This window comes from Pelophylax lessonae (assembly GCF_965119305.1).
Source record: "Pelophylax lessonae genome assembly, chromosome: 7".
NCBI lineage: Eukaryota > Metazoa > Chordata > Amphibia > Anura > Ranidae > Pelophylax > Pelophylax lessonae.
Genome location: NC_138774.1, coordinates 292,426,416 through 292,453,952, shown reverse-complemented (window position 1 = coordinate 292,453,952; position 27,537 = coordinate 292,426,416). Strand labels below are relative to the sequence as shown.

Genomic DNA, 27,537 nt, shown 5'->3' with positions numbered 1-27,537 from the left:
ATTGAGCGTCTAATTTAATCCATACTAACAGGATTATGCACCACCTACAGGTGATTGGACACTGGCAAAAAAGACAGGAAGTCCTCTCGGAGACGGTGTTCACGGTCACTGGGAGTGAAAGACAGATAATTAATGGTTTGAATTGCTTCAGATGGGACAGTAATATTTGTCAGCAATATCTTCATATAGAAATATGAAGATTTATTCCCACTTTACACTGGGAGACTTAGACTGTTATAGACCATTGCCATGACTCCTAAATAATCTGTGTATTCCATTTCCATGTCCTTCCATGCCAGACATGCTTTCTCATTGTTTGTGTATTGAAATGGAATGTGAATTGTGCCTGTCTCATTGTTAAATGTTAATGACCTCACATTGTTCTGTCAAGATGGCTGGATAATTAGTTTAGGTCAATTCTGTTCCTGTATACACTTTCATTTACATATGATAATGTAATCAGCCAGAGGGGAGGGATTGTGTACACTGTATGGGAATGACTGAGTGTAAAACCCTGTTTCTATTGGATTGTGAATGTCATGTCCTGTTCCCAACAAGGTCCACTTGGGCGGTAACCTTGTGGGGGAAAACTGTATAAAAGAGCAGCTGCACCATTACAGTTTTGAGTTATACGTCACCCTCAGTCTAGAGTCTGTTTCTCATTGGGGGAAGCTGCTACAAGGGATTGCTATGCTCTTCATACTCCCTTGGATAATCACTAAACTCTTGTAAGAGCTTGTGTAAGAGCTTGTTCCTGCTTCACTCTCTGGGGAAAGAGAGGGTCACCCACGCGAACCTGGAGCCTTGTCGTAGGTCCAGGGTGGGTAGGAGATGGCGAGACCCCAACCAAGCTGCGGCGGTTCGTGGGGTCGGAGGTGGTTATGGTGTCTGGTGGAGTGCTTGGAGCCCTCAGGAAGCACTAGGAGCATCCGTCAATGGAGGTACCCAGTCAAGGTGCCGGTTGATCCGTTAAACTCTCCTAGATATAACTTCTCCCAAGTAGGCAGGTCTTCAGTATTTTGCCAGTATTTGAAGGCGATGGTCACTTCTGTGTCGCTCTCTGCACAGTTATGCCAGATTATCTACAGTTCTTTCACTCTTCAGGAGAAGGGTTCTATCCAGAACCATTCCTATTGCTATAATTGCTTAGCAGAATGGTACCCGGTCCCCACACTGGGCAAGAGGGACACAACGCATAGAATGGCCTGTAATATTGCCAGTTCGGCATTGGACCCTATGGGGTTGACTAATGCCCCGTACACACGTTCCGATAAGCGTATGATAAAACTCGCTTTCGACCTTATCTCACGATAATCTGATCGTTTAGTACACAGCTTTCGTCAGCCGATCAGTTGGTCCAACAAAATCCGAAGGGACAAACAGGAAAACTTATGTCGTACGATAGCCCCGTGAACGACCATCGTTTCATCAGTACACTATGCATCCGCTAAAAATCGATCGTCCAAGACCGCGCATGATCAGAAACACTAAAATAGCACGGAAAAAGCCTGGCTGCCATTGTTTTTGTTTTGCACCATCTGATACGTAGCCAAGCAACCAGGAAGCTTTTCCCCAACTGTACGAAAAAATCATACGGTTTGTACGCGTTGTTGAATTCGATGTTAGTATCATGCAACAAAATGCGAACGATAAGTCGTCCGATTATCTGAACGTGTGTACGGGGCATTACTAAAACTGGAAAGTGCAAAATCTGGTGCGGCTCTGTGAAGAAGCCAATCAGCTCCCAGGTTTCTTTGTTGAAGCTTAATTGAAGAGGCTAAAGTTAGAAGCTGATTGGCTACCACAGCTGCACCAAATTTTGCACTCTCCAGTTTTTGTAAATCAACCCCTATGTGTGCAGCACCCTGTGCAGCGATACATACATAGTAGGTGAGGTTGAATAAAGACAATAGTCCATCCAGTTCAACCTGTGTATGTGTGTGTGGCTGTAATCATCTTGCATACCCCTGAATGTTCTGATCCTTGAGATGTAAGTCTAAGAGTCTTTTGAAACCCACCATACTTCCCACAGAAACCACCTCTTGCGGTAGAGAATTCCACAATCTTGTAGCCCTAACAGTAAAGAACCCCCTACGTTGCCTGAGGTTAAAACGCTTCTCCTCTAATCGCATTGTATGCCTTCGAGTCCTCATGCAATCCCTTCGACTGAATAGCTGTTTTTCTATGCCGAGATCCTCATTGAGATATTTATAAATTGCTATCATGTCCCCTCTCAGGCGTCTCTTCTCCAGGGAGAATAAATCAAGCGATTGCAGACACTCTTTATAATTAAGGTCCTCCAATCCCCTAATCAGTTTAGTTGCCCTTCTCTGGACTTTCTCCAGCTCCAACACATCCCTCCTGAGGACTGGCGACCAGAACTGGACAGAATACTCCAGATGCGGTCGGACCAGAGTTTTATAAAGTGGAAGGATAATAATCTTATCTCTGGAATACATCCCTTTCTGTATGCATGATAATATTCTGCTTGCTTTGGCAGCTGCCGCTTGACATTGCATGCTTTTGCCTAATCTATCATCAACCAAGACTCCCAGATACGCCCAGGTGTTTTCAGTTAGGGTGCTATACAGGTCCAGGGCAGTGGAACCCCAGCTGTGGGATTGAGTCCCTGAAGGCCCTCTTGGCGCAGCCTGCCATAATGGGTGAAGATTGGACTTGCTTGTAAAAGGGGGTCCTCTGAGGGAATGCTAAGTTCCCCTGGTAGCTCTGCTGGTACCTCTGGATGGCTTTTCCCCCTTTCCCCCTCCATGAATGGTTGTACTTGGGGAATTATCCGGGATGAGGTTAGGTTTTGTATTTTTCTGCCTCTGTGGCCATGTAGTCAGTCAGTTGGGTTTATTTCACCCCGTTCAAAGTAAAGGCCATGTCTAGACTGTCCACTCATAGTAGCAAAATTTCCAGTAAGGAAAATCATGTCTCTTCAGAAAGGAAATCCAGAATATATCCCTAAGAATGTGCCCTAAAGGGTAATATCAGCAGCCGCAATGCGTTTCATCACCCGTGGAGCGACTTTCTTCAGAAGGTTGGTGTAGTTGTTTTTTCTTGGGGGGCCGTTTACCCTCCCGAGTTCCTGGATTCATATCCTCTGTGACTATTAGGGTATATATTTAAATAGAAGATCTTGTGCCCAGTGTCCCAGGAGTAGAGTTAAGGAGTGATTATACTCTGCGGCTAATGCTCAAACACAAGAGTAAAAGTCATTTCTTCAGACTGAGAGATAAAATAAATCATTCATCAGATGCTAACCGGGTGGTTCCAGTCAATAGGCGCAATTTTTTTTTTAAAAACAAAGTGAGCTGTCTAAATGATGAAGATGGGATCATCCGGACATTCAAAGTAATGGGAACACCAAAAATAAGAAGTGGAATCATGCAACTATAGGGAGATGAGGAGAAGCTTAATGAGTAACAGGCCAACTCTGTTTTATCATTAATAATTAATTATTTGAAGAAAAGGCTCATTGAACATTCCTTGAGTTGTTCACCCATTGTGACTCCTTCCCCTTGTTGGGCAGTATGTTGGCTTTTTAATACCGGTTGCTTAAGCAAATGACATTCGGTTTATTATATAAATTGAAATTTATTGAGGCACAATCTTACATCATTTTTTTTCCACTTCCTTTGTTTAAATTTCGTGAAGAGAACAAGGATGTACAAAGGACGTACAGTGAATCCCACCGTCACGTGTACTTAAAGCAGTGGGTCAGCGTAGGGCAGATCAGATCAGTTATAAGATAACGTTTCAGTATCCTATGCCTGAAAGTGCTTTGGAAATAGAAATGGCCCGGCTCATCTCATGATCCAGTTACCAGCACCTATCAGCTCTCACCTACTGGTAAAGGTCCATAAGGAAGATGGTTCTGGCCAGATGACCTCTTCCTCCCATTGGACAGGGATTGGAATGCTGTAGAGAAGTGGTTTCCGAACTGCAGCCCAGGGCTTGCTTTTCTTCTGGCCCTTGAGGCTTTATTCTACTCAGCCCCCCCGAATGGCAACTGTGGGGCATAGTTTCTGCAACTGATACCAAAAATGGTGCACTATTCTTCCCACTGATACCAATAATGGAGCACTATTTATCCCACTGATACCAATTATGGGACACTATTCCTCCCACTGATACCAATAATGGGGCACTATTCCTCCCACTGACACCAATGATGGGGCACTATTCATCCCACTGACACCAATGATGGGGCACTATTCCTCCCACTGACACCAATGATGGGGAACTATTCATCCCACTGATACCAATGATGGAGCACTATTCCTCCCACTGATACCAATGATGGGGCACTATTCCTCCCACTGACACCAATGATGGGGCACTATTCCTCCCACTGATACCAATGATGGAGCACTATTCCTCCCACTGATACCAATGATGGGGCACTATTCCTCCCACTGATACCAATGATGGGACACTTTTCCTCCCACTGATACCAATGATGGGACACTATTCATCCCACTGATACCAATAATGGGGCACTATTCCTCCCACTGACACCAATGATGGGGCACTATTCCTCCCACTGACACCAATGATGGGGAACTATTCATCCCACTGACACCAATAATGGGGCACTATTCCTCCCACTGACACCAATGATGGGGAACTATTCATCCCACTGATACCAATGATGGAGCACTATTCCTCCCACTGATACCAATGATGAGGCACTATTCCTCCCACTGACACCAATGATGGGGCACTATTCCTCCCACTGATACCAATGATGGAGCACTATTCCTCCCACTGATACCAATGACGGGGCACTATTCCTCCCACTGATACCAATGATGGGACACTTTTCCTCCCACTGATACCAATGATGGGACACTATTCATCCCACTGATACCAATGATGGGGCCCTATTCCTCCCACTGATACCAATGATGAGCCCCTGTTCATCCCACTGACACAATGATGGGGCCCTATTCATCCCACTGACACAATGATGGGGCACTATTCATCCCACTGACACAATGATGGGGCCCTATTCATCCCACTGATACAAATGATGGGGCCCTATTCCTCCCACTGACACCAATGATGGGACACTATTCCTCCCACTGACACCAATGATGAGGCCCTATTCATCCCACTGATACAAATGATGGGGCCCTATTCATCCCACTGACACAAATGATGGGGCCCTATTCATCCCACTGACACAAATGATGGGGCACTATTCATCCCACTGATACCAATTAAGGGGTACTATTCCTCCCATTGATACCAATGATGGGTCCTTGTTTACTCCCACTGATGCCAAAACATTTTCTTCTCCTACTGGCCCCCCTAGCGTTTAAAGGACAGTAAACTGGCCCTTTGTTTATAAAGTTTGAAGACCCCTGCTATAGAGCATACTACTTCCACAAGAGTGTTTTAATAAATGTACCCCATATCCTATAGAATCTAACAGGAATACCTCGATGGGCATAATATATGTTACCATCTGGAGAGGTGTTGTTCATTTGTTGCTTCCACTCTAAAATCCAATCTTACATCCTTAAAGGTGTTGGTAAAAGATTTCTAAATACCAGTCCTTAAAATACATTTTAATGGCTGTCCTATTAAAAAACAAACTAAAAACAAAATATATGCTTATTACAGTGGGAAATTGGCTATGAAGAACATGAAGCCTGTGGAGCCAGTGTCTACTTCCCTATGCACACCACAAATCCCATAGTCCAAATCAGGAACAAGCAGGAGAGGGTTCCCTCCTACATGGACCATGGATAACAAACGTAGCCACCGTCTAACAGGAAGTCAGACCACGGCAAAAAAAAAAAAGGAAATTCGGAGGAGGCCGAGAGCAATAGATGGGACTTTTTTTAAGTTAAGAATACAGACTTTGCAGAGTTGCAGTGACTAAAGCCAGAGTCCTGAGGAGTAAAACTATACCTCCAGACAATGTATTAGTATATTAACTGAATGAGATTTGCGGATTCCCACGGTTAGTAAGGGAACAAATGGACAAGCTGAGATTCACCCTGGGGGGTTACATGGTTTCAGAAATCCTATTATACCACTGAAGACATTTAATGAATTCTTAGTTTATGAATCTCAGATTTTAAATGCAACCTGTAAAAAAAAAAAAAAAGCTGGATGGAAGAACATGAAGTCACTGTAGATTTTAAAGATGAAAATGGCCATCAGAAAAAAATGTATTAAACACCAAAATAAAGCATACAATTCTAAAGGTGTCCACATCCTATGGATTGTAAAGTTCCAAAAGGCTTGGGAGAGAGAGTATGACAGATGTTGGGCTTTGGGACTCTTATGGTGCTTTTCCACTGCATGGAACCGAACGGTTCGGCTCGCTTTTGTGCTTTTCCACTGCTGGTACCGCATGGTACGGTGTAGGAACGGTTCGGTACGGTACGGCAGCACTTTTCCACTACAAGGAACCGAACGGTATGGCTTGCTAAAACAGTACCACCTCGATTGTGGTTCCAAGAGGTACCATATCCCACAATCCTTTGCATGCAGCTCACTGTTTGTCACTACTAGCCACTGATTGGTCAGAGAATCGTTATCCCACCCACTTACTTTAGTACTACTTTAGTGGAAAAGCAAACCGTACCGAACCATTCCAACATCGTACCATGCGGTACCATGCAGTGGAAAACCAAACCGGGCCAAGCAGGGCCAAGTAGAGCCGAGCCGGTACTTGCAATGGAAAAGTGCCATTTAGAAGAGCTGTGTTTTTGCTTTTCACGGATCCTCGAGTTATGAAATCTAAGCGAAGTTCTTAGATGAAGCCAAGAAACAAATGTTTTGATTGTAGACTATGCTGATTGTCAGGACCTGGATCTGAACTTGCAACATTTGCTCTGTCTGGCAGTATCTCTTCTTGCTGAGCCACCTGAGATGCTAGACAGCTCCCTGCCTGATTCCTTAGACAACCTTGCCTTGTTTCTTGTTTCTCTTGAACCTTTTGCTCCTTCCATGAACTACCTATTTAAACCTCACCTTTGCACTCACTGTTTGTCAGATTGTTGTGCTCTCCCCACCCAATATCTCGCTTTTGTTACTCCTGCTGCTGTCCTTATCCTTGCTACCACTTGTTACCGACCTTTGGCTTGTTCCTTGACTACGCTTCCGCTTGATCCCAACCTGCGACCACTAGTTTTAGACCTTTACTTGTCTACTGACTTTTCTTCTGCTTGATCGCTACGTGCTATATCTGCTACTTGACCCTGTCTTGCTCACCTCCTGGTGGGGCGGTCCTAAAGGACCACGACCTGGTACTAACATGTATCAAAACCCATCTCCACCTTCAGGAGCTCTGGTGTACACCAGTTAGTGCTTAGACCCCCACACCTAGGGTGAGCCCACATCAGTCACTAGGGTGACCTACTTGTGTACTTTTCTAGCTGGTCTTTTGGTGCCTCTCTATTGCTATAGCTACTGGTCTCTAAGCTTGATCCCTGACCATGACACTGATGGGAAATCCCCGGTGATAATTGAAAATCTAGGATTGTAGGATATGTAGGCAAAAACAAAGAGCTGTTCTCTTACTGTGTGTATCGTAGTTCATTGAAATGTGAGGCCTGTGGTTCTTTACTTGGGCCAAAGGAGCTTTTCTTGGTGCAAAAGAATTATATCTTCATAATATCTTTTTGGGCTTTCATCCAGCTGTTCAAAATTAAGGACCCTATGTGTATTGTAGATCCTCTGTGGATTCCGGCATGGGAAGATTTTTCCATTTTGTTTGTCTGTTATCCTGATCTTTGAAGAGATTCCAGGCACTCTTGGCGTCTTCCCCATAATTATTATTTTGTTTGTCTACACAATCTTCAAGTGCCACCCTGAGGGGACCTATTTATTTGATCTTGTGGAGGAGTTCGGCATGAGGTTAAGCTATTCATCTATCACACAGTGTACAGCCAGTCATAGTTGTTGGCCACATGGACTCCAACACAAGTTTTCCAGTGCCATTTTGGGATCGGAATATGGCCCTCATGCTAATTAACGTCACTAGCCTGGGAGGGTCTGGGGAGCGAGCGCGGGCCCGCGGAGGCGCGCTCCCGCGTGGTCACGGACCCCCCCCCCCGCGCGTGTGACTGGCGGACCCGATGTCCGCCGGTCACTCGGCGATCGTCGGGGGAGAGGGAGAAAGTCAGGAGGCTTGTGTAAACAAGCCACCTGTCATTCTCCTCGGTGTAAAAACACTGATCAGACGGATCTACTATGTAGATCCGTTGATCAGTGTCCTTACACCTCAAGCCACAGCCAATCACAGTAGAAAGCACGCCCCTAGGGACACACACAGCCCCTCCCTCCCAAATAAAGTTAACCCCTTCACTACCAGTGTATTTTTACAGTAACAGTGCATATATATATAGCACTGATTACTGTAGAAATGTCACTGGTACCCCCAAAAGTGTCAAAAATGTCAGTCAAGGGTCCGATCTGTCCGCCGCAATGTCGCAGTACCGCAAAAAAAATCGCAGATCGCCGCCATTACGCGTTAAAAAAAAAAACAACAAAAATGACAATCTTTCCCTTTGTTAGTAAACGCGATAACTTTTGCGCCAACCAAAAAAATTAGCTTTTTGCAATTTTTTTTACCAAACATAGGTAGGATAAAACAAATTGGCCGAAAATGTTAAAAAATTTTAAATTTTACATTTTTTTTTGGGGAATTTCATATAAAAAAATGTGAAAAATATTGTTATTTTTGCAAAATTTACGCTCTTTTTTTTGTTTATAGCGCAAAAAGTAAAAAGCGCACACGTGATCGAATACCACCAAAAGAAAGCTCTGTTTGTGGGAAAAAAAGGACGTCAAATTCGTTTAGGTACAGCGTTGCACGACCGCGCAATTGTCCGTTAAAGTCACGCAGTGCCGAATCGCAAAATACCCCCTGGTCGTTTAGCAGGAAAATCCTCCGGGGCTTAAGTGGTTAAAGGGGGCAAAAAGTCTTTATGTAAACAGCCCCAAGGTGGACCACAGCATAGTCAAAAATGCCACAGATTGTATGGAAAAATCTTCTAATCAAAATGAAAAAATATATGCAAAGCATTACCTGGTTGCAAGTAACCTAGGCAGACCGCTGCCTTGCAGGTGCATCTCGTTGATTTTATTAGACATCTTTCCCCTAGGCCAAATTTAAATTAGGTTTCTAGGCAGTAAAAACACTGCTCAGTCTTAGCTTGTGCCCAAATTACGAACTCTCAAAGCGGAGATCCAGCTCAAAAGTGGAACTTTTGCTTATCTGCCCCCCCCCCCCCCCCCTCCGGTGCCACATTTGGCACCTTTCAGGCTGGAGGGGGGAACGGGTACCTGTTTTGACAGGTACCCTGTCCCCACTTTCGTCCGACCTCGCCGTGGCGAGGTACGTCAGAAGTTTGCGCTGGACCCCAAACACTGGTAAGTACCTGATTTTTAAAGGTGGGAAATTATAGTATTTTTATATCTATGTATATACCTTGCTGTATTCTTTAAAAGCCTTCAGCTATAAATTTTCATTTGTACAAATAACCTGCTGAAAATGCAACCAAGGTCTATTGTCAACACATTGTATAACTTCAGATAATCTTCAGCTCTCTAATGCATTAACCACACGGAGACTTCCTGTAGCGTCATCTGCTTTAGCCGTTCTCTTTATCCACTTTGACATAAAACATTCGACAAAGAACTTCTCAGATGCCATTGGGGGACCCATAGATGGGATTTTTCTTTTACATAGCTTTCTGTACAGCGCATGCTGAGAGAGGAGACCTCTCAATGGCTGACCTGGTTTTGTGAAATGGTAATATCAATACCTAGAGCTTGAAAGAGAAGAGAAGACTGCAAATACCCGGACTTGACAATATCAGATATTGTATATGTGTGTATAAAAATAAAATTATATATATATATAGATATATATATATATATATATATATATATATATATATATTATATACTGGAGATCAAAATTAAAGAACAACCTACAATTTCCTAAATTTCAAGGTTAGTCCTATTTAAAATGATTTAAACCGGAATAAAAGAGCTGTTTTGTTAACCACTTAAAGCGGAGTTCCAGCCATTTGACTCACCTGTCCAACGGTCCAGCGATGCGGCCGCCCGAAGCCTCGATCCTCTCCCTCGGCGCCGGCATCACTGCTGTGGGCACCCGGTTGTTACAGTTTGCGGCTTCACAGCCGAGTACCCACTGCGCATGCGCGAGTCGCGCTGCGCGCCGTGATTGGCCGGCAATCTTCTGGGACCTCTGACGTGTCCCAGAAGATTGCAGGGAGGGAGGGGGAGAGGAGAACTTCCGCTCAGGGCGCCGCGACGCTCCGAGCGGAAGTGGGAGCGGGTACCTGTCAAAACTAGGTACCCACTCCCCCCCCCCCCCCCAAAAAAATGACATGCCAAATGTGGCATGTCCGGGGGGTAGGAACACCTAAAGCGGAAGTTCCACTTTTGGGTGGAACTCCGCTTTAAGCCCCGGAAGATTTTACCCCCTTCCTGACCAGGGCCTATTTTGCGATTCGGCACTGCGTGACTTTAACGGACAATTGCGCGGTCGTACGACGCTGTACCTAAACGAATTTGACGTCCTTTTTTTTTTTCCCCCCCACAAAGAGAGCTTTCTTTTGGTGGTATTTGATCACCTGTGCGATTTTTTTTTTTTTGATCATGCGCTATAAACAAAAAAAGAGCGTCAATTTTGCAAAAATAATAATAATAATAATATTTTTCACATTTTTTTTATATGAAATTCCCCCAAAAAAATGTAAAAATCAAAATTTGTTAACATTTTCGGCCAATTTGTTTTATGCTACATATGTTTGGTAAAAAAAAAATCGCAAAAAGCGTATTTTGATTGGTTTGCGCAAAAGTTATCGCGTTTACTAACAAAGGGAAAGATTTTTGTTGTTTTTTTTTTAACGCGTAATGGCGGCGATCTGCGTTTTTTTTTTTGCGGTACTGCGACATTGCGGCGGACAGATCGGACCCTTGACTGACATTTTTGACACTTTTGGGGTTACCAGTGACATTACTGCAGTAATCAATGCTATACATATGCACTGTTACTGTAAAATTACACTGGCAGTGAAGGGGTTAACTTTTTTGAGAGGGAGGGGCTGTGTGTGTCCCTAGGGGCGTGATTCTAACTGTGATTGGCTGTGGCTTGAGCTGTAGGAACAATGATCAACGGTCCTACATAGTAGAACTGTATGATCATTGTTTCTACACAGGGGAGAATGACAGGCGGCTTGTTTACATCAGCCGCCTGCCTTTCTCCCTCTCCCCCGACGATCGCTGAGTGACCGGCCGACATCAGGTCCGCCGGTCACACGCGCAGGGGGGTCCGTGACCGCGCGGGAGCGCGCCGGCGGCGCGCGCTCCCTCGCTCCCCAGAGCCTCACAGGCTAGTGACGTACAGATACGTCACTCTGCCTGTGAGGGGCTGACCGCCGCAGTATATGTACTTGCGGCGGTCGGCAAGTGGTTAATATAGAAATGTTGTCTTAGTGAAAAGTATGTCCATGTACAGTATAGGATGAGAAGTCTGTCCATGTACAGTATAGGATGAGAAGTCTGTCCATGTACAGTATAGGAGGAGAAGTCTGTCCATGTACAGTATAGGGGGAGAAGTCTGTCCATGTACAGTATAGGAGGAGAAGTCTGTCCATGTACAGTATAGGAGGAGAAGTCTGTCCATGTACAGTATAGGAGAAGTCTGTCCATGTACAGTATAGGATGAGAAGTCTGTCCATGTACAGTATAGGATGCACTCAATACTTGGTCGGGGCTCCTTTTGCATGAATTGCTGCATCAATGTGGCGTGTCATAGAAGGCGATCAGCCTGTGGCACTGCTGAGGTGTTATGGAAGCCCAGGGTGCTTTGATAGCGGCCTTCAGTTCATCTGCATTGTTGGGTCTGGTGTCTCATCTTCCTCTTTACAATACCCCACAGATTCTCTATGGGGTTTAGGTCAGGCGAGTTTGCTGGCCAATCAAGCAAAGTGATCCCATGATCATGTGACCAGGTATTGGTAGTTTTGGCAGTGTGGGCGGTGCCAAGTCCTGCTGGAAAAGGAAATCTGCATCTCCATAAAGCTGGTCAGCAGAGGGAAGCATGAAGTGCTCTAGAATGGTAGAGGGCTGTGCTGACTTTGGACTTGATAAAACACAGTGGACAAACGCCAGCAGATGACACGGCTCCCCAAATCATCACTGACTGTGAAATGTTTAGCATTTATCTTTCGTTCATTGAGAGACACAGCTCATCATCTTCTTGACCATTGGGTTATTCTGCCCCCTACAGGTGTAGAACACTAGGCAGGAAAAAACTTGACTACGCCTATGGGGCAGTCCCAGGGTTATACTCCTACTCTCAGCTATAGGCACTCAGTTTTGTTACAAGCAGTGTCCGAAGAAAGCCAACTCCCCAGAGGGGTGGGTGCTGTGTCTGTCAATGAACATCAGAGAAATTTTATTTAGTTTTATGGTAAGTCAAATGAACATCAGAGAAATGGATTTTACGATAAGTCAAAATCCCATCTTCATTTGGAAATCAAGGTCCCAGAGTCTGGAGGAAGAGAGTAGAGGCACAGAATCCAAGTTGCATGAGGTCCAGTGTGAATTTTCCACAGTCATAGATGGTTTGGGGAGCCATGTCATCTTCTGGTGAAGAAACCTGGGCTTCCATAACACCTCAGCAGTGCCACAGGCTAAACGCCTCAATATCACGCCGCATTGATGCAGTAATTCATGCAAAAGAAGCCTGAGTACATACTATACTGTACATGGACAGACTTTTTCAGTAAGGCAACATTTCTGTCTTTGAGATGCACCTGTATTTTTTTTGTAAAATTCTTTTTGAGTTTTGGAAAGAAAACAACCAACAAAAACGGAAACATAACATAAAAGTAAACAGCCTCACATATGGCACTTTTCCACTGCAAGTACCGGCTCGGCTCTACTCGGCCCTGCTTGGCCCGTTTTGCTTTTCCACTGCTGGTACCGCATGGTACGGTGTTGGAACGGTACGGTATGGTTTGCTTTTCCACTAAAGTAGTACTAAAGTTAAGTGGGTGGGATAACAACGGGGTGGGTGGGATTCTCTGACCAATCAGTGGCTAGTAGTGACTGCATGCAAAGGATTGTGGGATATGGTACCTGTTGGAACCACAATCGAGTAGGTACTGTTTTTTCAGAGCCGTACCGTTCGGTTCCATGCAGTGGAAAAGCGCCGCCGTATTGTACCTAACCGTTCCTACACTATACCATGAGGTACCAGCAGTGGAAAAGCACAAAAGCGTGCCGAACCGTTCGGTTCCATACAGTGGAAAAGCGCCAATAGTGAGGTAACTAGCTATACAGAAAAAAGAGGGACTCACTAACAGTCTAACCCCCCCCCCCCACCTCCCACCCCCCTACAACCCCAGCAACCCGACATAAGGACCCGGATAGTCGAGGCCCAGGGCCGGCTACACCGAGCAACACTCAGCATCCAGCCAACCCCATTCCACGGAGAACAAGGTTCACACTCCGCACTATGATCTAACTAAGCAGTCTTAATCTAGGCATCAAAGCTAAACTGTGGCTGAGAAGCAAAATAGAACAGGCAGTGTATAATATCACTTCACAGGACATCTAACCCACTGTATCAGAAGATTCCACCCATGCCCTCCACACCTTCTCAAATTTTTTGGGCACCCCCTTGAGAGATATGCCGCCTTATATAAAGGCAGCATGGCATTCACCAAACCCTTCCAAAACGGTAAGGATGGGGGGGGGGGGCACCTTTTTCCAGTGCAATAATATGGCCTTTTTAGCATAGAAAAGAAGGATGGTTAATAAAGTCCTATGCGCCACAGAAGGCACCACCTCCTCCACCAGACCCAACAGACAGACCCTCGGGGTCAACGGAACCGAAGTCATCGGCACCCCCCCAAGACGGGAGGTAACCTCCAAACAGTAGCGCTGAACTGGGGCACAGTCCCAAAAGACATGAGCCGCATCTGCCGGGGAGATGCACCTGTATTTCATGAGTTGCATATTATATTTTTAAGCACAAAATAAAAAACTTCAATGCGATTTGAAAAAGAACATTGATGGAAATTAGAGAACCATTTCAGATACCTTCCAGTTATTGGTGGTAATCTGGCACCTTGTGCTAATTTCTTAAATTATCTGACAAACCCTATTTAACTGGTAGCCTAACTTTTCAGTTTTCACTGACTTTGCAAGGTGGTGAGCCATTCTAAAGTGACTGAAACCCTCAGGCAGCAGGTTGTCCAGATGAAGGCCAAAGGGATGACCCTTTCAGCCATAGCAAGAGAAGTTTGTCCTTCCAAATATGTGATTTCTAGAATATTGCATCTTTACAACGTCATAAACTTATTCAAGTCCCCCCAAGAAGGCCGGTCGTCCACGATAGACAAATGCAAGAGAGGACAGGATAATGCGGAGAATCTCAATGGCCAATTGGTTCAACACTGAAGCTTCGACTGCTCGCCAGTTCAGTGCTGAGTAAGGATCTGTCTTGTCATACAGAGTCTCGCCGTTTAAGAGAATTTGGAATGAAGGTGTGGGCCCGCTCTGCACTGACCAAACCTCTCATTAGCAGAATCAAAAGGCTGAGGAACACGTTGTTTGGACAGGAGAGAACTGCTCCAAAGTTCACTTTAGAGATGAAAGCAAGTTTAATTTATTTGGGCCCAATGGGAAATATTATGTTCGCTATCAAACTGGGGAAATCCTGAACCCAAAGTGTGTAAAGAAGTCCGTAAAAGGTGGAGGAGGGGGAGGCGTTATGGTTTGGAGATGTTTTCTGCAGGAGTTGGACCTCTCATACAGCTACATTGCAGAGGGAATGCAAACGTTCATCAGAACCTTCTTCGACAACATGCATTTCCTTCCCTGTGTTTATCACCCAATCAGCCAGAAATATTCATGTGCCCCCCATCACACACACAACAATGAAGAATACATTATTTCTGAAAAAATAATTGTTCATAAATTGTGCTCTAATTTTGATCTCCAGTGTGTGTGTATGTATATGTATATATGTATGTATGTATATATATATATATATGTATGTATATATATATATATATATATATATATATATATATATATATATATATATATATATATATATATATATATATACACACAATCTCACAAAAGTGAGTACACCCCTGACATTTTTTTAAATATTTTATTCTATCTTTTCATGTGACAACACTGAAGAAATGACACTTTGCTACAATGTAAAGTAGTGAGTGTACAGCTTGTATAAGAGTCGGTTCACACTATGGCGACACGACTCTGTACTACTTTTTGGGTGACTTGTGAAGTCCAGTGCACCGCGACTTCGGCGCGACTTGCACGGACTTCATATAATGAATGTCTATGCAAGTCGCTCCGCGGTCGCCCCTAAGTAGTACAGGACCCTTTTTCTAAGTCAGAGCGACTCGTGTCGCTCCTATTAGAACGGGTCCTGTAGCAGTCAATGGACCACGAGGGACCGCGACTTGTCAGGCTGACAAGTCGCGCTGGTGTGAATCGAGTCTAACAGTGTAAATTTGCTGTCCCCTCAAAATAACTCAACACACAGCCATTAATGTCTAAACCGCTGGCAACAAAAGTGAGTACACCCCTAAGTGACTATGTCCAAATTGGGCCCAATTAGCCATTTTCCCTCCCCGGTGTCATGTGACTCCTTGGTGTTACAAGGTCTCAGATGTGAATGGGGAGCAGGTGTGTTACATTTGGTGTTATCGCTTTCACTCTCTCATACTGGTCACTGGAAGTTCAACATGGCACCTCATGGCAAAGAACTCTCTGAGGATCTGAAAAAAAGAATTGTTGCTCCACATAAAGATGGCCTAGGCTATAAGAAGATTGCCAAGACCAAAATTAGAGAACAATTTATGAAGAATTTATTTTTTCAGAAATAATGTATTCTTCATTGCTGAACATTTGATGGAATTTTTTGTGTGCGGGTAAAATAAAAGTAAATCAAGTCTCGCAGGTACAACCCTGTAGACGAGAAGGATGGGGATTTTAATGTGCCCCAAAATAGCAGTTGGATAAAATGCAAATTATAAAAAATATAAATTTTATTAAAGGCAAAATAGTAAAAACAACATATGAAAATACAGTATCTAGAAGGTGTATTGCAGCACATCCTAAAATGCGATGGATCGACACGTTTCACCCATACTTTGGGGTTCCTCAGGATCCAGATGTGTAGCAGGCTTTCTCAAAAAGTATATATACACCTTTCAGTGAATAAAGCAACATAAACCATCAATATCCACATGTATGTGAACATAATTCTTTTATAAAAACTCTACATTCTAGTAACATATATATCACATGTACATATAGATTAGCAAAGGGGGGGAGGACATCTCGGGAGCATGCCACAAAACCTATACTGGTATGTTCCAAAATCTACAAAGCGTATATATATATATATATATATATATATATATATATATATATATATGTGTGTTTGTGTGTATATATATATGTGTGTGTGTGTGTGTGTGTGTGTGTGTGTGTGTGTGTGTGTGTGTGTGTGTGTGTGTGTATATATATATATATATATATATATATATATATATATATATACACACACACACACTATATTACCAGAAGTATTGGGACGCCTGCCTGTACACGCACATTAACTTTAATGGCATCCCAGTCTTATGCCTCGTACACACGCATCGATTATTGGCCGTGAATTTTCGGCCAACGTCCGATCGGCCAATTTTCGGCTTGTTAGTATGATGCTTCCGACAACCGACTGCGACTTTTCAGCCGAACAAAATCTGGTGTGCAGGCTATAAAATTTTTGTTGGCCGTCAACAGAACGGCCGATTTTCCATCAGTCAGTACAGATTTCGGCCGACAAAAATCAGATGAACGAGACTGGGCATGCTCAGAGAAGAAAAAACACACGGAAAGTAAACCAGCACATGACATCACTTCTGAAGTTGGTTTTTGTTGGCCGAGAAAATTCGTGTGCAGTCTAGAGCACATTCCAACCAACACAGCAACACTGGACAAAAGACGATAAAAGATTATCGGTCAGCCGATAATCGTTGCGTGTGTACGAGGCTTTAGTCCGTAGGGTTCAATATTGAGTTGGCCCAACCTTTGCAGCTATAACAGCTTCAACTCTTCTGGGAAGGCCGTCCACAAGGTTTAGGAGTGTCTATGGGAATGTTTGACCATTCTTCCAGAAGTGCATTTGTGAGGTCAGGCACTGATGTTAGATGAGGAGGTCTGGCTCGCAGTCTCCACTTTAATTCATCTTAAAGGTGTTTTTTCGGGTTGAGGTCAGGACTCTGTGCAGGCCAGTCAAGTTCCTCCACCCCAAACTCGCTCATCCATGTCTTTATGGACCTTGCTTTGTGCACTGGTCCTAATCATTTGGTGGAGGGGGGATTATGGTGTTGGGTTGTTTTTCAGGGGTTGGGTTTGGCCCCTTAGTGCCAGTGAAGGGAACTCTTAAGGCATCAGCATACCAAGACATTTTGGGCAATTTCATGCTTGGGGATGGCCCCTTCCTGTTCCAAAGATGTGTTATGTGAGGTCAGGACAGTCCAGTTCCTCCACCCCAAACTCACTCTTCCATGTCTTTGTAGACCTTGCTTTGTGCACTGGTTCAAATCATTTGGTAGAGGGGGGATTATGGTGTGGGGTTGTTTTTTCAGGGGTTGGGCTTGGCAGGGAGCAGATGACTGACTTTGGACACTTTTTTTCTGTAGAACATGAAATAACTGTATAAATACTTTTAATTATTTTAAAGTGGCGGACTACACAGGAAACGTAAATCTCAATCAATTAAATGGTCTTGTTTTCTCTTTTCTTCCAGAGATCCATCCGGTCATTTGCTAATGATGACCGCCATGTCATGGCAAAACATTCCACCATATACCCGTCTCCGGAGGAGCTGGAAGCTGTCCAGAACATGGTATCCACAGTGGAATGTGCGCTAAAGCAGGTCTCTGATTGGATGGATGAAAACACTAAATGTGAGACCGTGGAAAACGACCAGCAAGAAAAACAAGAAGACAGTGAAGAAAATGCCTCCAAGTAAGAGTTCTGATTGATGGTGGCTGATTTTTAAAGCCTAAGTGCAGCCAAAAAAAAAAAAAAAAAAACGAATCAGCACAAGGGACAAAACATTACAGTCAGTAGTATGTGTCCCTCATGCTGATCCTTGTTTTTTTTTGAGTGGTATCCCCCATCCGATGGGGACATGGATGGGGGGAGTAGAAGGTTGGAAGAAGACCTGGTTGGATGGCTGGCTGGGGGAGTGGAAGAATAGATAGAGACATGGTTGGAGGAGTGGAAGGTTGGAAGAACGGTGCCCATGCTGACCTTTGTCTGCAGCCAAAAGCACCCACAATGGGCATGTGAGCATAAGAACTGGAGCACAGAGCAATGGAAGAATGTGGCCTGGTCTGATGAATGACGTTTTATTTTACAGCATGTGGGTTGGCCTTGTGAGTTTGTCACTTACCTGGGGAAGGAATGGCACCGGGATGCAGTATGGGAAGAAGGCAAGCTGGTGGAGGCAGTGTGATGCTTTCAAGGGAAACCTTGCCTCCTGCCATTCATGTGGATGTTACTTTGACACATACCACCTAGCTAAACATTGTTGGTGACTAAGCACACACCTACTATTCCCTGATAGCAGTGGCCTCTTTCAGAAGGATAATGTGCCCTGCCACACTGCAAAAATGGTTTGAGAAACATGAGTTTGTGGTGTTGACTTGGCCTCAAGTAAATCTTGATTGGTCAGGGTGCTACCATGGTGAAACCTTAGGAACCGTACGTGGACCCCATGCCACAAGACGGACTGGAATGGTGTTTCAGGCACTGCATCCCTGCTTGGGCACTCATCTCGGCACTTTGTGGTTATGAGAGTCCTCAGTTTCTTGCTAGTGCCGCAACTCCTCCTTGCTTTCTACTATCGCAATAGAAGTGCATCTTGATTGATGAAACCTTGGGGTATTTACCCAGACCCCATTCCACAGAGCAGTGTGGAATGGTGTTTCAGGCGCTGGATCCTGCATGGGCACGCCCCTCGGCACTTTGTGCATTGCATCATTGCATGTATTTAGCCATAGGGTGTTATAGAGTTCCAGCGCAGTGGTCCATCCCTATGGACCCCAAACCCTAAAGATTCCTTTATGGTTATGTCCACCAAGATGCCATTATGGGTGAGGCCTGGAACCTCCTCTCATACCTTTTATCTTATTCATACAGGACAAAGGATGAATATTCGTAGACCCTGGGTTATAGTGTGGTACCTTCAGGTTATTGGATATTAAGAAAGCTTTTGTGGACATGCCCCCTCCGAATCCCCTATACCACTACCCTATTCTGTGAGTCTTGAGTTTTTTGCTAGTGTCTCAACTCCTCATTGCTTTCTTTTACCACGATAGAAGAAGTGCATCTTGATTGCGAAACCTTGGGAGTCGTACCCGGACCCCATGCCATGGGACAGTCTGGAATGGTGTTTAAAGCACTGAATTCTGCATGGGCACTCACCTTGGCACTAGGTGCAATGCCTGTAGTTAGCCGCAGGGTGCTATATAGGTCCAGGGCCATGGTCCATACCTATGGAACCCAAGCCCTGAAAACTCCTTTGTGGTTATGAGAGTCCTCAGTTTCTTGCAAATGCCCAAACTCCTCCTTGCTTTCTACTACCGCAATAGAAGTGCATCTTGATTGGTGTAATCTTGGGGTCTATACCCAGACCCCATTCCACGGGGCAGTCTGGAAAGGTGTTTCAGGCACTGGATCCTGCATTGGTACTCACCCTGGCACTTTGTGCAATGCCTGTAGTTAGCCGCAGGGTGCTACGTAGGTCCAGGGCCATGGTCCATACCTATGGAACCCAAACCCTGAAGACTCCTTTGTAGTTATGAGAGTCCTCCGTTTCTTGCTAGTGCCTCAACTCCTCCTTGCTTTCGGGTACCACAATAGAAGAAGTGCATCTTGATTGGATGATAACAGATATTGGATGAGTTCCACATAGTGCAGTCGCACATCTCTCCCAGTTAGGAGTAAGTATCTCCAAGGGTTTGAGAAGTTCGATTCATCCCTTTTTTACATGGATAGTGTAGGACCCACTGATAATGGGGTACTTTGACGTAGTGGTGGGCTTGAGCACGATATGGCCATATGGTGGGACCAAATCCCCATTTTTTTATTCATTGATTGCCTTTATATTTGATAGTCATTTCTTTTGCATGTGTGCGCTTTTTTGTAAATATGCACAGCTATACCCAGACCCCATGCCATGGGGCAGTCTGGAATAGTGTTTCAGGCACTGGATCCTGTATGGGTACTCACCCTGGCACTTTGTGCAATGCCTGTAGTTAGCCGCAGGGTGCTACGTAGGTCCAGGGTCATGGTCCATCCCTCTGGAACCAAAATCCTGAACACAGTGCTTTAAGTGGCCCAAAAGAGGTGCCGGTACTCTATTATAGCCTATAAATCCCCCCCCCCCCCACATCAGGGTCCCCACAGAGCCCCCTCCCCCCCCTGGCCTGGGCTGGGACTCCGGAGCAGGGGGATTCACTGGTGGTGACTGGTCTGGCTCTGGAGTGGGAAATATTCTTGGGGGGGTGCAATTGAGGGCGCAGATGTCCAAAATTAGCGTACTGGTACGCTAAGGCACACTGAGAGGTGGCGGTATGCTCAAGAGCCATATTTGGAAGTGCCGGTACTGAGTACCAGTGCATACCGGCCCACTTAAAGCACTGCCTGAAGACTCCTTTGTAGTTATGAGAGTCCTCCGTTTCTTGCTAGTGCCTCAACTCCTCCTTGCTTTCGACTACCACAATAGAAGAAGTGCATCTTGATTGGTGAAACCTTGGCAGCTTTACCCAGACCCTAAGCCTTGGGGCAGTCTGGAATAGTGTTTCAGGCACTGGATTCTGCATGGGTTCTCACCCTGGCACTTTGTGCAATGCACGTAGTTAGCCACGTTAGTGCTATACAGATCCAGGTCTATGGTCCATCCCTATTGAACCCAAACCCTGAAGGCCTCTTCGTGGTCTTGCCCACCATGATGGGTGAAGTCTGGAGTCTCCTCTTATACATTTTTTTTTGTCCTATGTTCAAAAGTGCCTTTTTTCGTGACCGGTTTTAGGTATTCCTAGAATTTATGCAGGAGCAGGGAGACTGTTATGAATTCTTTGTTGACTGCATTATTAATTCATCATAACTTTTCATATGTTCTTTAAAATATTTATACAATGTAATTCTGAAGACACCGGTAATGGATAATAACCAGGGCATGCCTCGCGGATGCAGAATCCCAGCTGCACATTGTTGGAATTAACAACCTGTTCCATGACAGCGAAGGTGACTCGGTAGAGACCACGGAAGAATGCCTTTTATTGTACTGAAGCTTGCACATGTTTAGTGTTTGTAGGCCGGTTTGAAAGCCGTATCGTTCTCCACTGATCCTGGTGTCAGATTCTCAAGAACTACTGACATTTTTTGGATGCGTGCCATGTGTTCCAAATGCCAAATTGGAGATGTTGTTCGGGAACCTAAGGACTTGATAATCAATCTCTTAAGCTCTTCTCAGGTCAAGTGAAATAGACCTGTGGAGGTCCAGTTCCTGCAAAGAAATGCCGTTCTACAACTGCCTTTATCTAGTGGAAAAATCGGGGGCCTATATTTCATGTCCCGGTATGACTGAGGGAGCTGCAAAAAATAGACCAGGATAAAGCCGCTCCTCCATATCTAGCTTGTATAATTGATCTCTGCCGGGACTGCCAGGAAATGTTCAGTTTAACCCTTGAAGAAGAAGAAGGGGTCAACAACTTATATTTTATTGATCCGATTGCCATCCAAGAGACTATTTTATATTATCCTCCATAGGTTACAATGTTTTCTTATTTCAGTGATGCAGAGACCGAAAATACTGAAAATTTGTGAAAATAGCTGAATATTAAAAGAGAAATATAATGTGCTTAATATGTGATCATTTCCTCTGTGAGCTTTGAATGTGTCAATTCAAATGCATTGAATATTTATGTAATGCAGCTCGGTATGCTTTCTTTTTCAAAGTTGTAAAAAAAAAAAAAATTTCTATGTTTAAGAACAGAGAATTTCTAGTCACGCCTGGGGATTAGGTTATGAGCCATGATTTCCTAATTAAAGTATATTACATACCTTGTAGTGAGTGCCTGCCTAGCAATGCTGCCATAGGAAATTTTTATTTGCACCAATGTGATAAAATATAATCTGGGTCGTACATGGACTAACTGGATGGAAGGTTTCACTGGAATGGAAGGTCACCCTATACAACTGTGAGAACCAGCTTCAAACGGTAGAGCATTAACCGCTTAACCACTTCAGCCCCGGGAGGTTTTACCCCCTTAAAGACCAGGCCATTTTTTGTGATTCGGCACTGCGTTACTTGGGTGCCAGAAACCAGAAAGCAAGCTACTCACTAGGGGGGAACCTCTGGGTGAGTCTAGGATGGAAAAGGACCTGGGGGTACTGGTAGACAACAGGCTTGGCAGTGGCATGCAATGCCAAGCCGCTGCAAGCAAAGCCAACAGAATACTGGGATGTATAAAAAAGGGGATTCACTCCAGAAATAAAGAGATTATTCTCCCTCTCTACAAGACTCTGGTCCGGCCACATCTGGAGTATTCCGTCCAGTTCTGGGCACCGGTCCTCAGGAAGGATGTGCTGGAACTGGAGAGAGTCCAGAGAAGGGCAACAAAAATAATTAGGGGGATGGAGGACATCAGCTATGAGGAAAGACTACAAGCACTGAACTTATTCTCTCTGGAGAAGAGTAGATTGAGGGGGGATATGATATCAATGTACAAATACTGTACTGGTGACCCTAGCATAAGGAACAAACTATTCAGAGAAAGGGAATACAATAAGACACGTGGCCACGGGGGGCGTGGCCGGAACTCGGATGTGAAAGCAGCGCGGCTCCGGAGCTCTGTCCCATCTGCCCTGATCCTTCCGTGATCCTGCTGGAACCCGACATCCTACTCACCTGATTCCGACGTCTCCTGTCTCCTGACATCCCGGTGCACCCACGGCGATGGTCAAAATAGGTCCTCCCGGTCCAGAGGCACTCGGTATCCGCCCGCCGGACCTCACGCTGCCACGATCCCAAGATGGCGCCGGCCCGGCGCGTGCTGCGGGCCCTTCCTCCCAGGTCGCTCGCTCTTCGGCTGTGCGGATGGCATCGGCCTCTGTGGAGGGGGAAGCGGTCTCTCCTGGATCGTCTCAGCTGGCGGTGACTGTAAGTGATGCCCTCTCTCCTCCCCTGGGCTCCCCCGTACCCTCGGAGCCTGCTCTGTCTGTGGATAGGCCCGAACCTACCCTGTCTGCCATAATGGACGCTATCCAGCACTGTCAGACCTCGCTTGCCACACAGATTGAGTCTGTCCAGATGGACATGTCGTTTCTCAAACAGGATGTGCACAACCTTCGCCACAGGGTGGGCAACGCGGAGCAGCGTATTAGTGACATGGAAGATGCCCACCGCCCCATGCAGTCCACTGTGTCAGAGTTACAGAGGGGTCATGTCGCTACTACAGACAAGCTAACGGACATGGAGGACCGCCTCAGGCGCAATAATTTGCGTTTTTTGGGCTTTCCGGAGGGATCGGAGGGTAAAAATCCTGAATCATTCATGGAACATTGGCTTATCGATACTTTTGGGAAGGAAGTTTTCTCCCCCTTGTTTGCCATTGAAAGGGCGCACAGAGTGCCATTGCGCCCCTTGCCGCCCGGGGCCCCACCCCGTCCTCTTCTCATCAAGCTCCTGCACTTCCGTGATAGGGAGGCTGTGCTCCGGGCCTCTAGGGACAAGGGCCGAATCCTGTATAATAACCACGCTGTATCTATCTTCCCGGACTTCTCTGCTGCGACCCAGAAACAGCGGGCCTCCTTCATGGCAGTTAAGAGGAGACTGCGGGATTTACAATTGCCGTATAGTATCCTGTACCCGGCTCGTTTGAGGGTCATCTATCAAGGTAAAGCCCACTTTTTTCAGGATCCTCAGGACGCTGCGCAGTGGGTGGATTCCTTGGGACGCCGCTCCCCTCCCTCCCAGGATCATAGGTCTCCTCGTCGGTGATCGCTGGCCTGTGTCTTGCAACTGCTGCTAGGTTTCCCTTTCTTCCTCCTGGATGTCGTTGGGATACACCTTTATACTCTATGATCCTCCTTGCAACTCTTTTTTGTGATTGTCGGGTGTCCTCCTGAATGGGGGGACCCTCCTTGTTCCTCTGGAAGGGCATTTTTGGGGATGGTTGCTCCCCTTCCCCCCTTTTTTCCTTTTTTTTGCTACCATTCCTGTCTGCTTCGGGACGAGCAGATCCACGTTTCCCTGAACTACACTGTTTTCTGGTTATGGGATTTCAAGCTCTCAACTGTTGGGGACTGAGGGCCGGGTGGGTTAGGGTGGGATGGGTGTTGGGTTACTATTGGTTTTGTGTTTATCTGGGATTGTGGGGGTCTCTCCCCCCTTTTTTTGATTTGCGTTTACTCCGTCATGTCTTCTTGGACTCTTATCAGGGGTTTTTTTTACGCCTAGGTGCTACGATTTTCATTTCTGCCTTGCTGTACTTGATAATATTTTGGTCCTTGTCTGTGCCTTCTCCTCCTATGCATATTGCCTGCCAGTGGTTTTGCCTGCCATATTGTGAGGTCTTGGTGCTCGGGGGGGGGCCTCCCCCTTTTTTGGGACCCCCCCGGTCACCAACGCTGATTTTTAACATATCACTATGTCTACTCTCCGTTTAGTCTCTTGGAACGTCAGGGGGCTAAATTCTAAAGTCAAGCGTTCCCTGGTTTTCGAATATTTAAAACGTCATAACCCACACATTGTTTTATTGCAGGAAACCCATCTCCAGGGGTCCAGGGTGATGGCCCTAAAGAGGGCGCATGTGGCGTACGCGCTACACTCTACGTATTCCTCGTATGCTCGCGGTACTTCGATTCTAATTGCAAAATCAGCCCCTGTCACCATCAAGCATTTGAAGACTGACCCTTCGGGGTGTTTTATTATTCTTGTCTTCGAATTTCTGGGTAAGCCCTATACCCTGGTTAACGTTTATGTCCCTCCGCCGTTTACTAGACAGTTTTTTGACCGTATGCTGGGTCTGGTCTTGGAAATGGCTGAGGGTCCCCTTATTATGGCGGGTGACTTTAATACGGTCCTCGATGCTGCTCTGGACAGGTCTGGAGCTGTCTCCTCCGCACCAACTCCTTTATGCTCCTACTTGGACAAATTGGATCTCCTGGACGCCTGGAGATGGAAACATGGGGGGATTACTGAGTATTCCTGTTATTCCAGCTCCCATAATACATTGTCCCGCATTGATCTCTGCCTGCTCCCTCGGGAACTGCTAAGTCTTCTTTCGGGTGTCAGGTATCTGCCCCGCGCAGTATCGGATCACTCCCCTTTACTGGTGGATCTCGCATTGGGGTCCCCCCCTAATTATAAACTTTGGAGGCTCAGCCCCCTGTGGCTGGCGGACCAGGCAGTGACTGACCAGGGGTCGGCGGAGATGAACTCATATTGGGCACTCAATAAACAAGCTGGATCTGAATTGTTGACCTGGGAGGCCTTTAAGGCGACCATGAGAGGTACCTTTTCGTCTGCCGTGGGCGGTGCCAGGAAGGCTCGCCAGACTAAGTTGGTTGACGCCGAACTGGCGCTGCATGCGGCTGAACGACAATATACTGATGACCCTACTCCCCAGCACCATGCCTCTTGGCGGGCCAGGGCTCGGGACTTGGATCTGGTGGTTGTGGAGCGTACACAGAAGAAACTCCTTTATCAAAATCAGCGCATTTTTGAACTGGGCGATAAGAACAGTCGCCTCTTGGCTTATTTGGCTAGGCCGGAATACCAGCCCTGTGTCATCCCTCGGATTACCAGCCACGCCGGTGTCATTGTGGAACAAACCCCCGATGTTCTGGCCAGTTTTGTTGCTTTTTATTCCTCCTTGTACCAATCTAGAGCTCATTATACCATTGTTGAACTTGATGATTTCTTATATGATATTACTTTGCCTAAGTTGTCGGCCGGCCAATCTAGTTTTCTGGATTCGCCCCTGACTGCGGATGAGATAAACAAGGCTCTAGCCACTTTCGCACACAATAAGACACCTGGCCTGGATGGTTTTCCTATCGAATGGTACTTGCACTATAGAGAATTGCTGGTCCCCCATTTACTGACTGTGTTCAATTGTGCTCTGAAGGAGGGACGTCTGCCACCCTCTATGAAGGAAGCTCTCATTGTGCTCATCCCCAAGCCACGTAAAGACCCCCTTCTCTGTGAGTCATACCGCCCGATCTCGCTTATTAATACTGATGTCAAGATTCTCGCCAAAGTCCTCGCGAGGCGTCTGAATACGGTTGTCACGGACTTGGTGGGTGCGGATCAGTCGGGATTTATTCCTGGCCGTTCTACATCGATCAACCTGCGTAGACTTTTTACTAACCTTCAGACGACTCATGCCTCTGTGGGGTCCAGGGTCGTTGTGACCCTGGACACTCATAAGGCTTTCGACTCCGTGGAATGGCCTTATTTATTGGAAGTGTTGGCGAAATTTGGCTTTGGGCCCGGATTTATAAATTGGGTCCGCCTTCTGTATTATCTACCTCGTGCTCGTCTTCGGGTGAACGGTTTTGTGTCGGACCCCTTTCCCATTTTTCGGGGCACCAGGCAGGGGTGTCCGCTATCTCCGCTGTTGTTTGCCCTGGCCATTGAGCCCTTGGCTGCGCAGATCCGCCTTTGTGAGGGTATTGCGGGCTTTGTGATCAATGGCTTGGAAGAAAAGGTCTCCCTGTACGCGGACGATATGTTGATATATCTGGCGGATCCCTATCAATCCCTCCCTATTCTGTTGAATGTTATTGAACGCTTTGGTCACTTCTCTGGCTTCAGGGTGAATTGGAGTAAGTCCACGCTGTTCCCCCTGGATCCCCAGGCTCTGCCCCCTTCCCTTGCCTCTTGTCCCCTCCAGGTTGTGGATCGGTTTCGATATTTGGGGATTGAGATTCAGCTCCCCTTGTCTCGATTCTTTTCCAACAACCTGGATCCCCTGGTTGCCCGTCTTAGGTCCTCGCTGCGGCTTTGGTCTACGCTTCCCCTCACGGTGCTAGGCCGGATTAATATTTTTAAAATGATTTTTCTCCCCCGTTTTTTGTATGTGCTCAGCCATTCCCCAGTATATGTCCCTAAGCGCCGCTTTCAGGCCATTGACTCGCTCCTGACCTCCTTTATTTGGGGGGGTCGGGCGGCGCGTGTGGCCAGGGATGCTCTGCAGCTGCCGGTTCTCGCGGGCGGGCTGGCTGCGCCTAACTTGCGTCTATACTACTTCGCGTCTCAATTGGCCCATGCTCATTGGTGGTTCCATCCGGAGGATGCTAATGCTGCGGCTTCATTGGAAGCGGCTATTTTCACCTCCTATGAATCACTGCAAAACTTGGTACATCGAAGGTCCGTTATGGGCAGACCGAACACTGCTC

General features: G+C 46.0%; 1 protein-coding gene across 3 annotated transcripts in view; it reads left to right on the top strand.

Annotated features, from left to right (window-relative positions):
• Window positions 1-27,537, top strand: part of STRBP (spermatid perinuclear RNA binding protein) — a 250,689-nt gene that overhangs the window by 100,803 nt on the left and 122,349 nt on the right. For all 3 annotated transcript variants that reach the window (XM_082263345.1, XM_082263344.1, XM_082263343.1), the window contains exon 4: window positions 17,867-18,087. In XM_082263345.1, coding sequence (XP_082119471.1) covers window positions 17,867-18,087 — 221 coding nt within the window. The remainder of the gene's footprint in view (window positions 1-17,866; window positions 18,088-27,537) is intronic.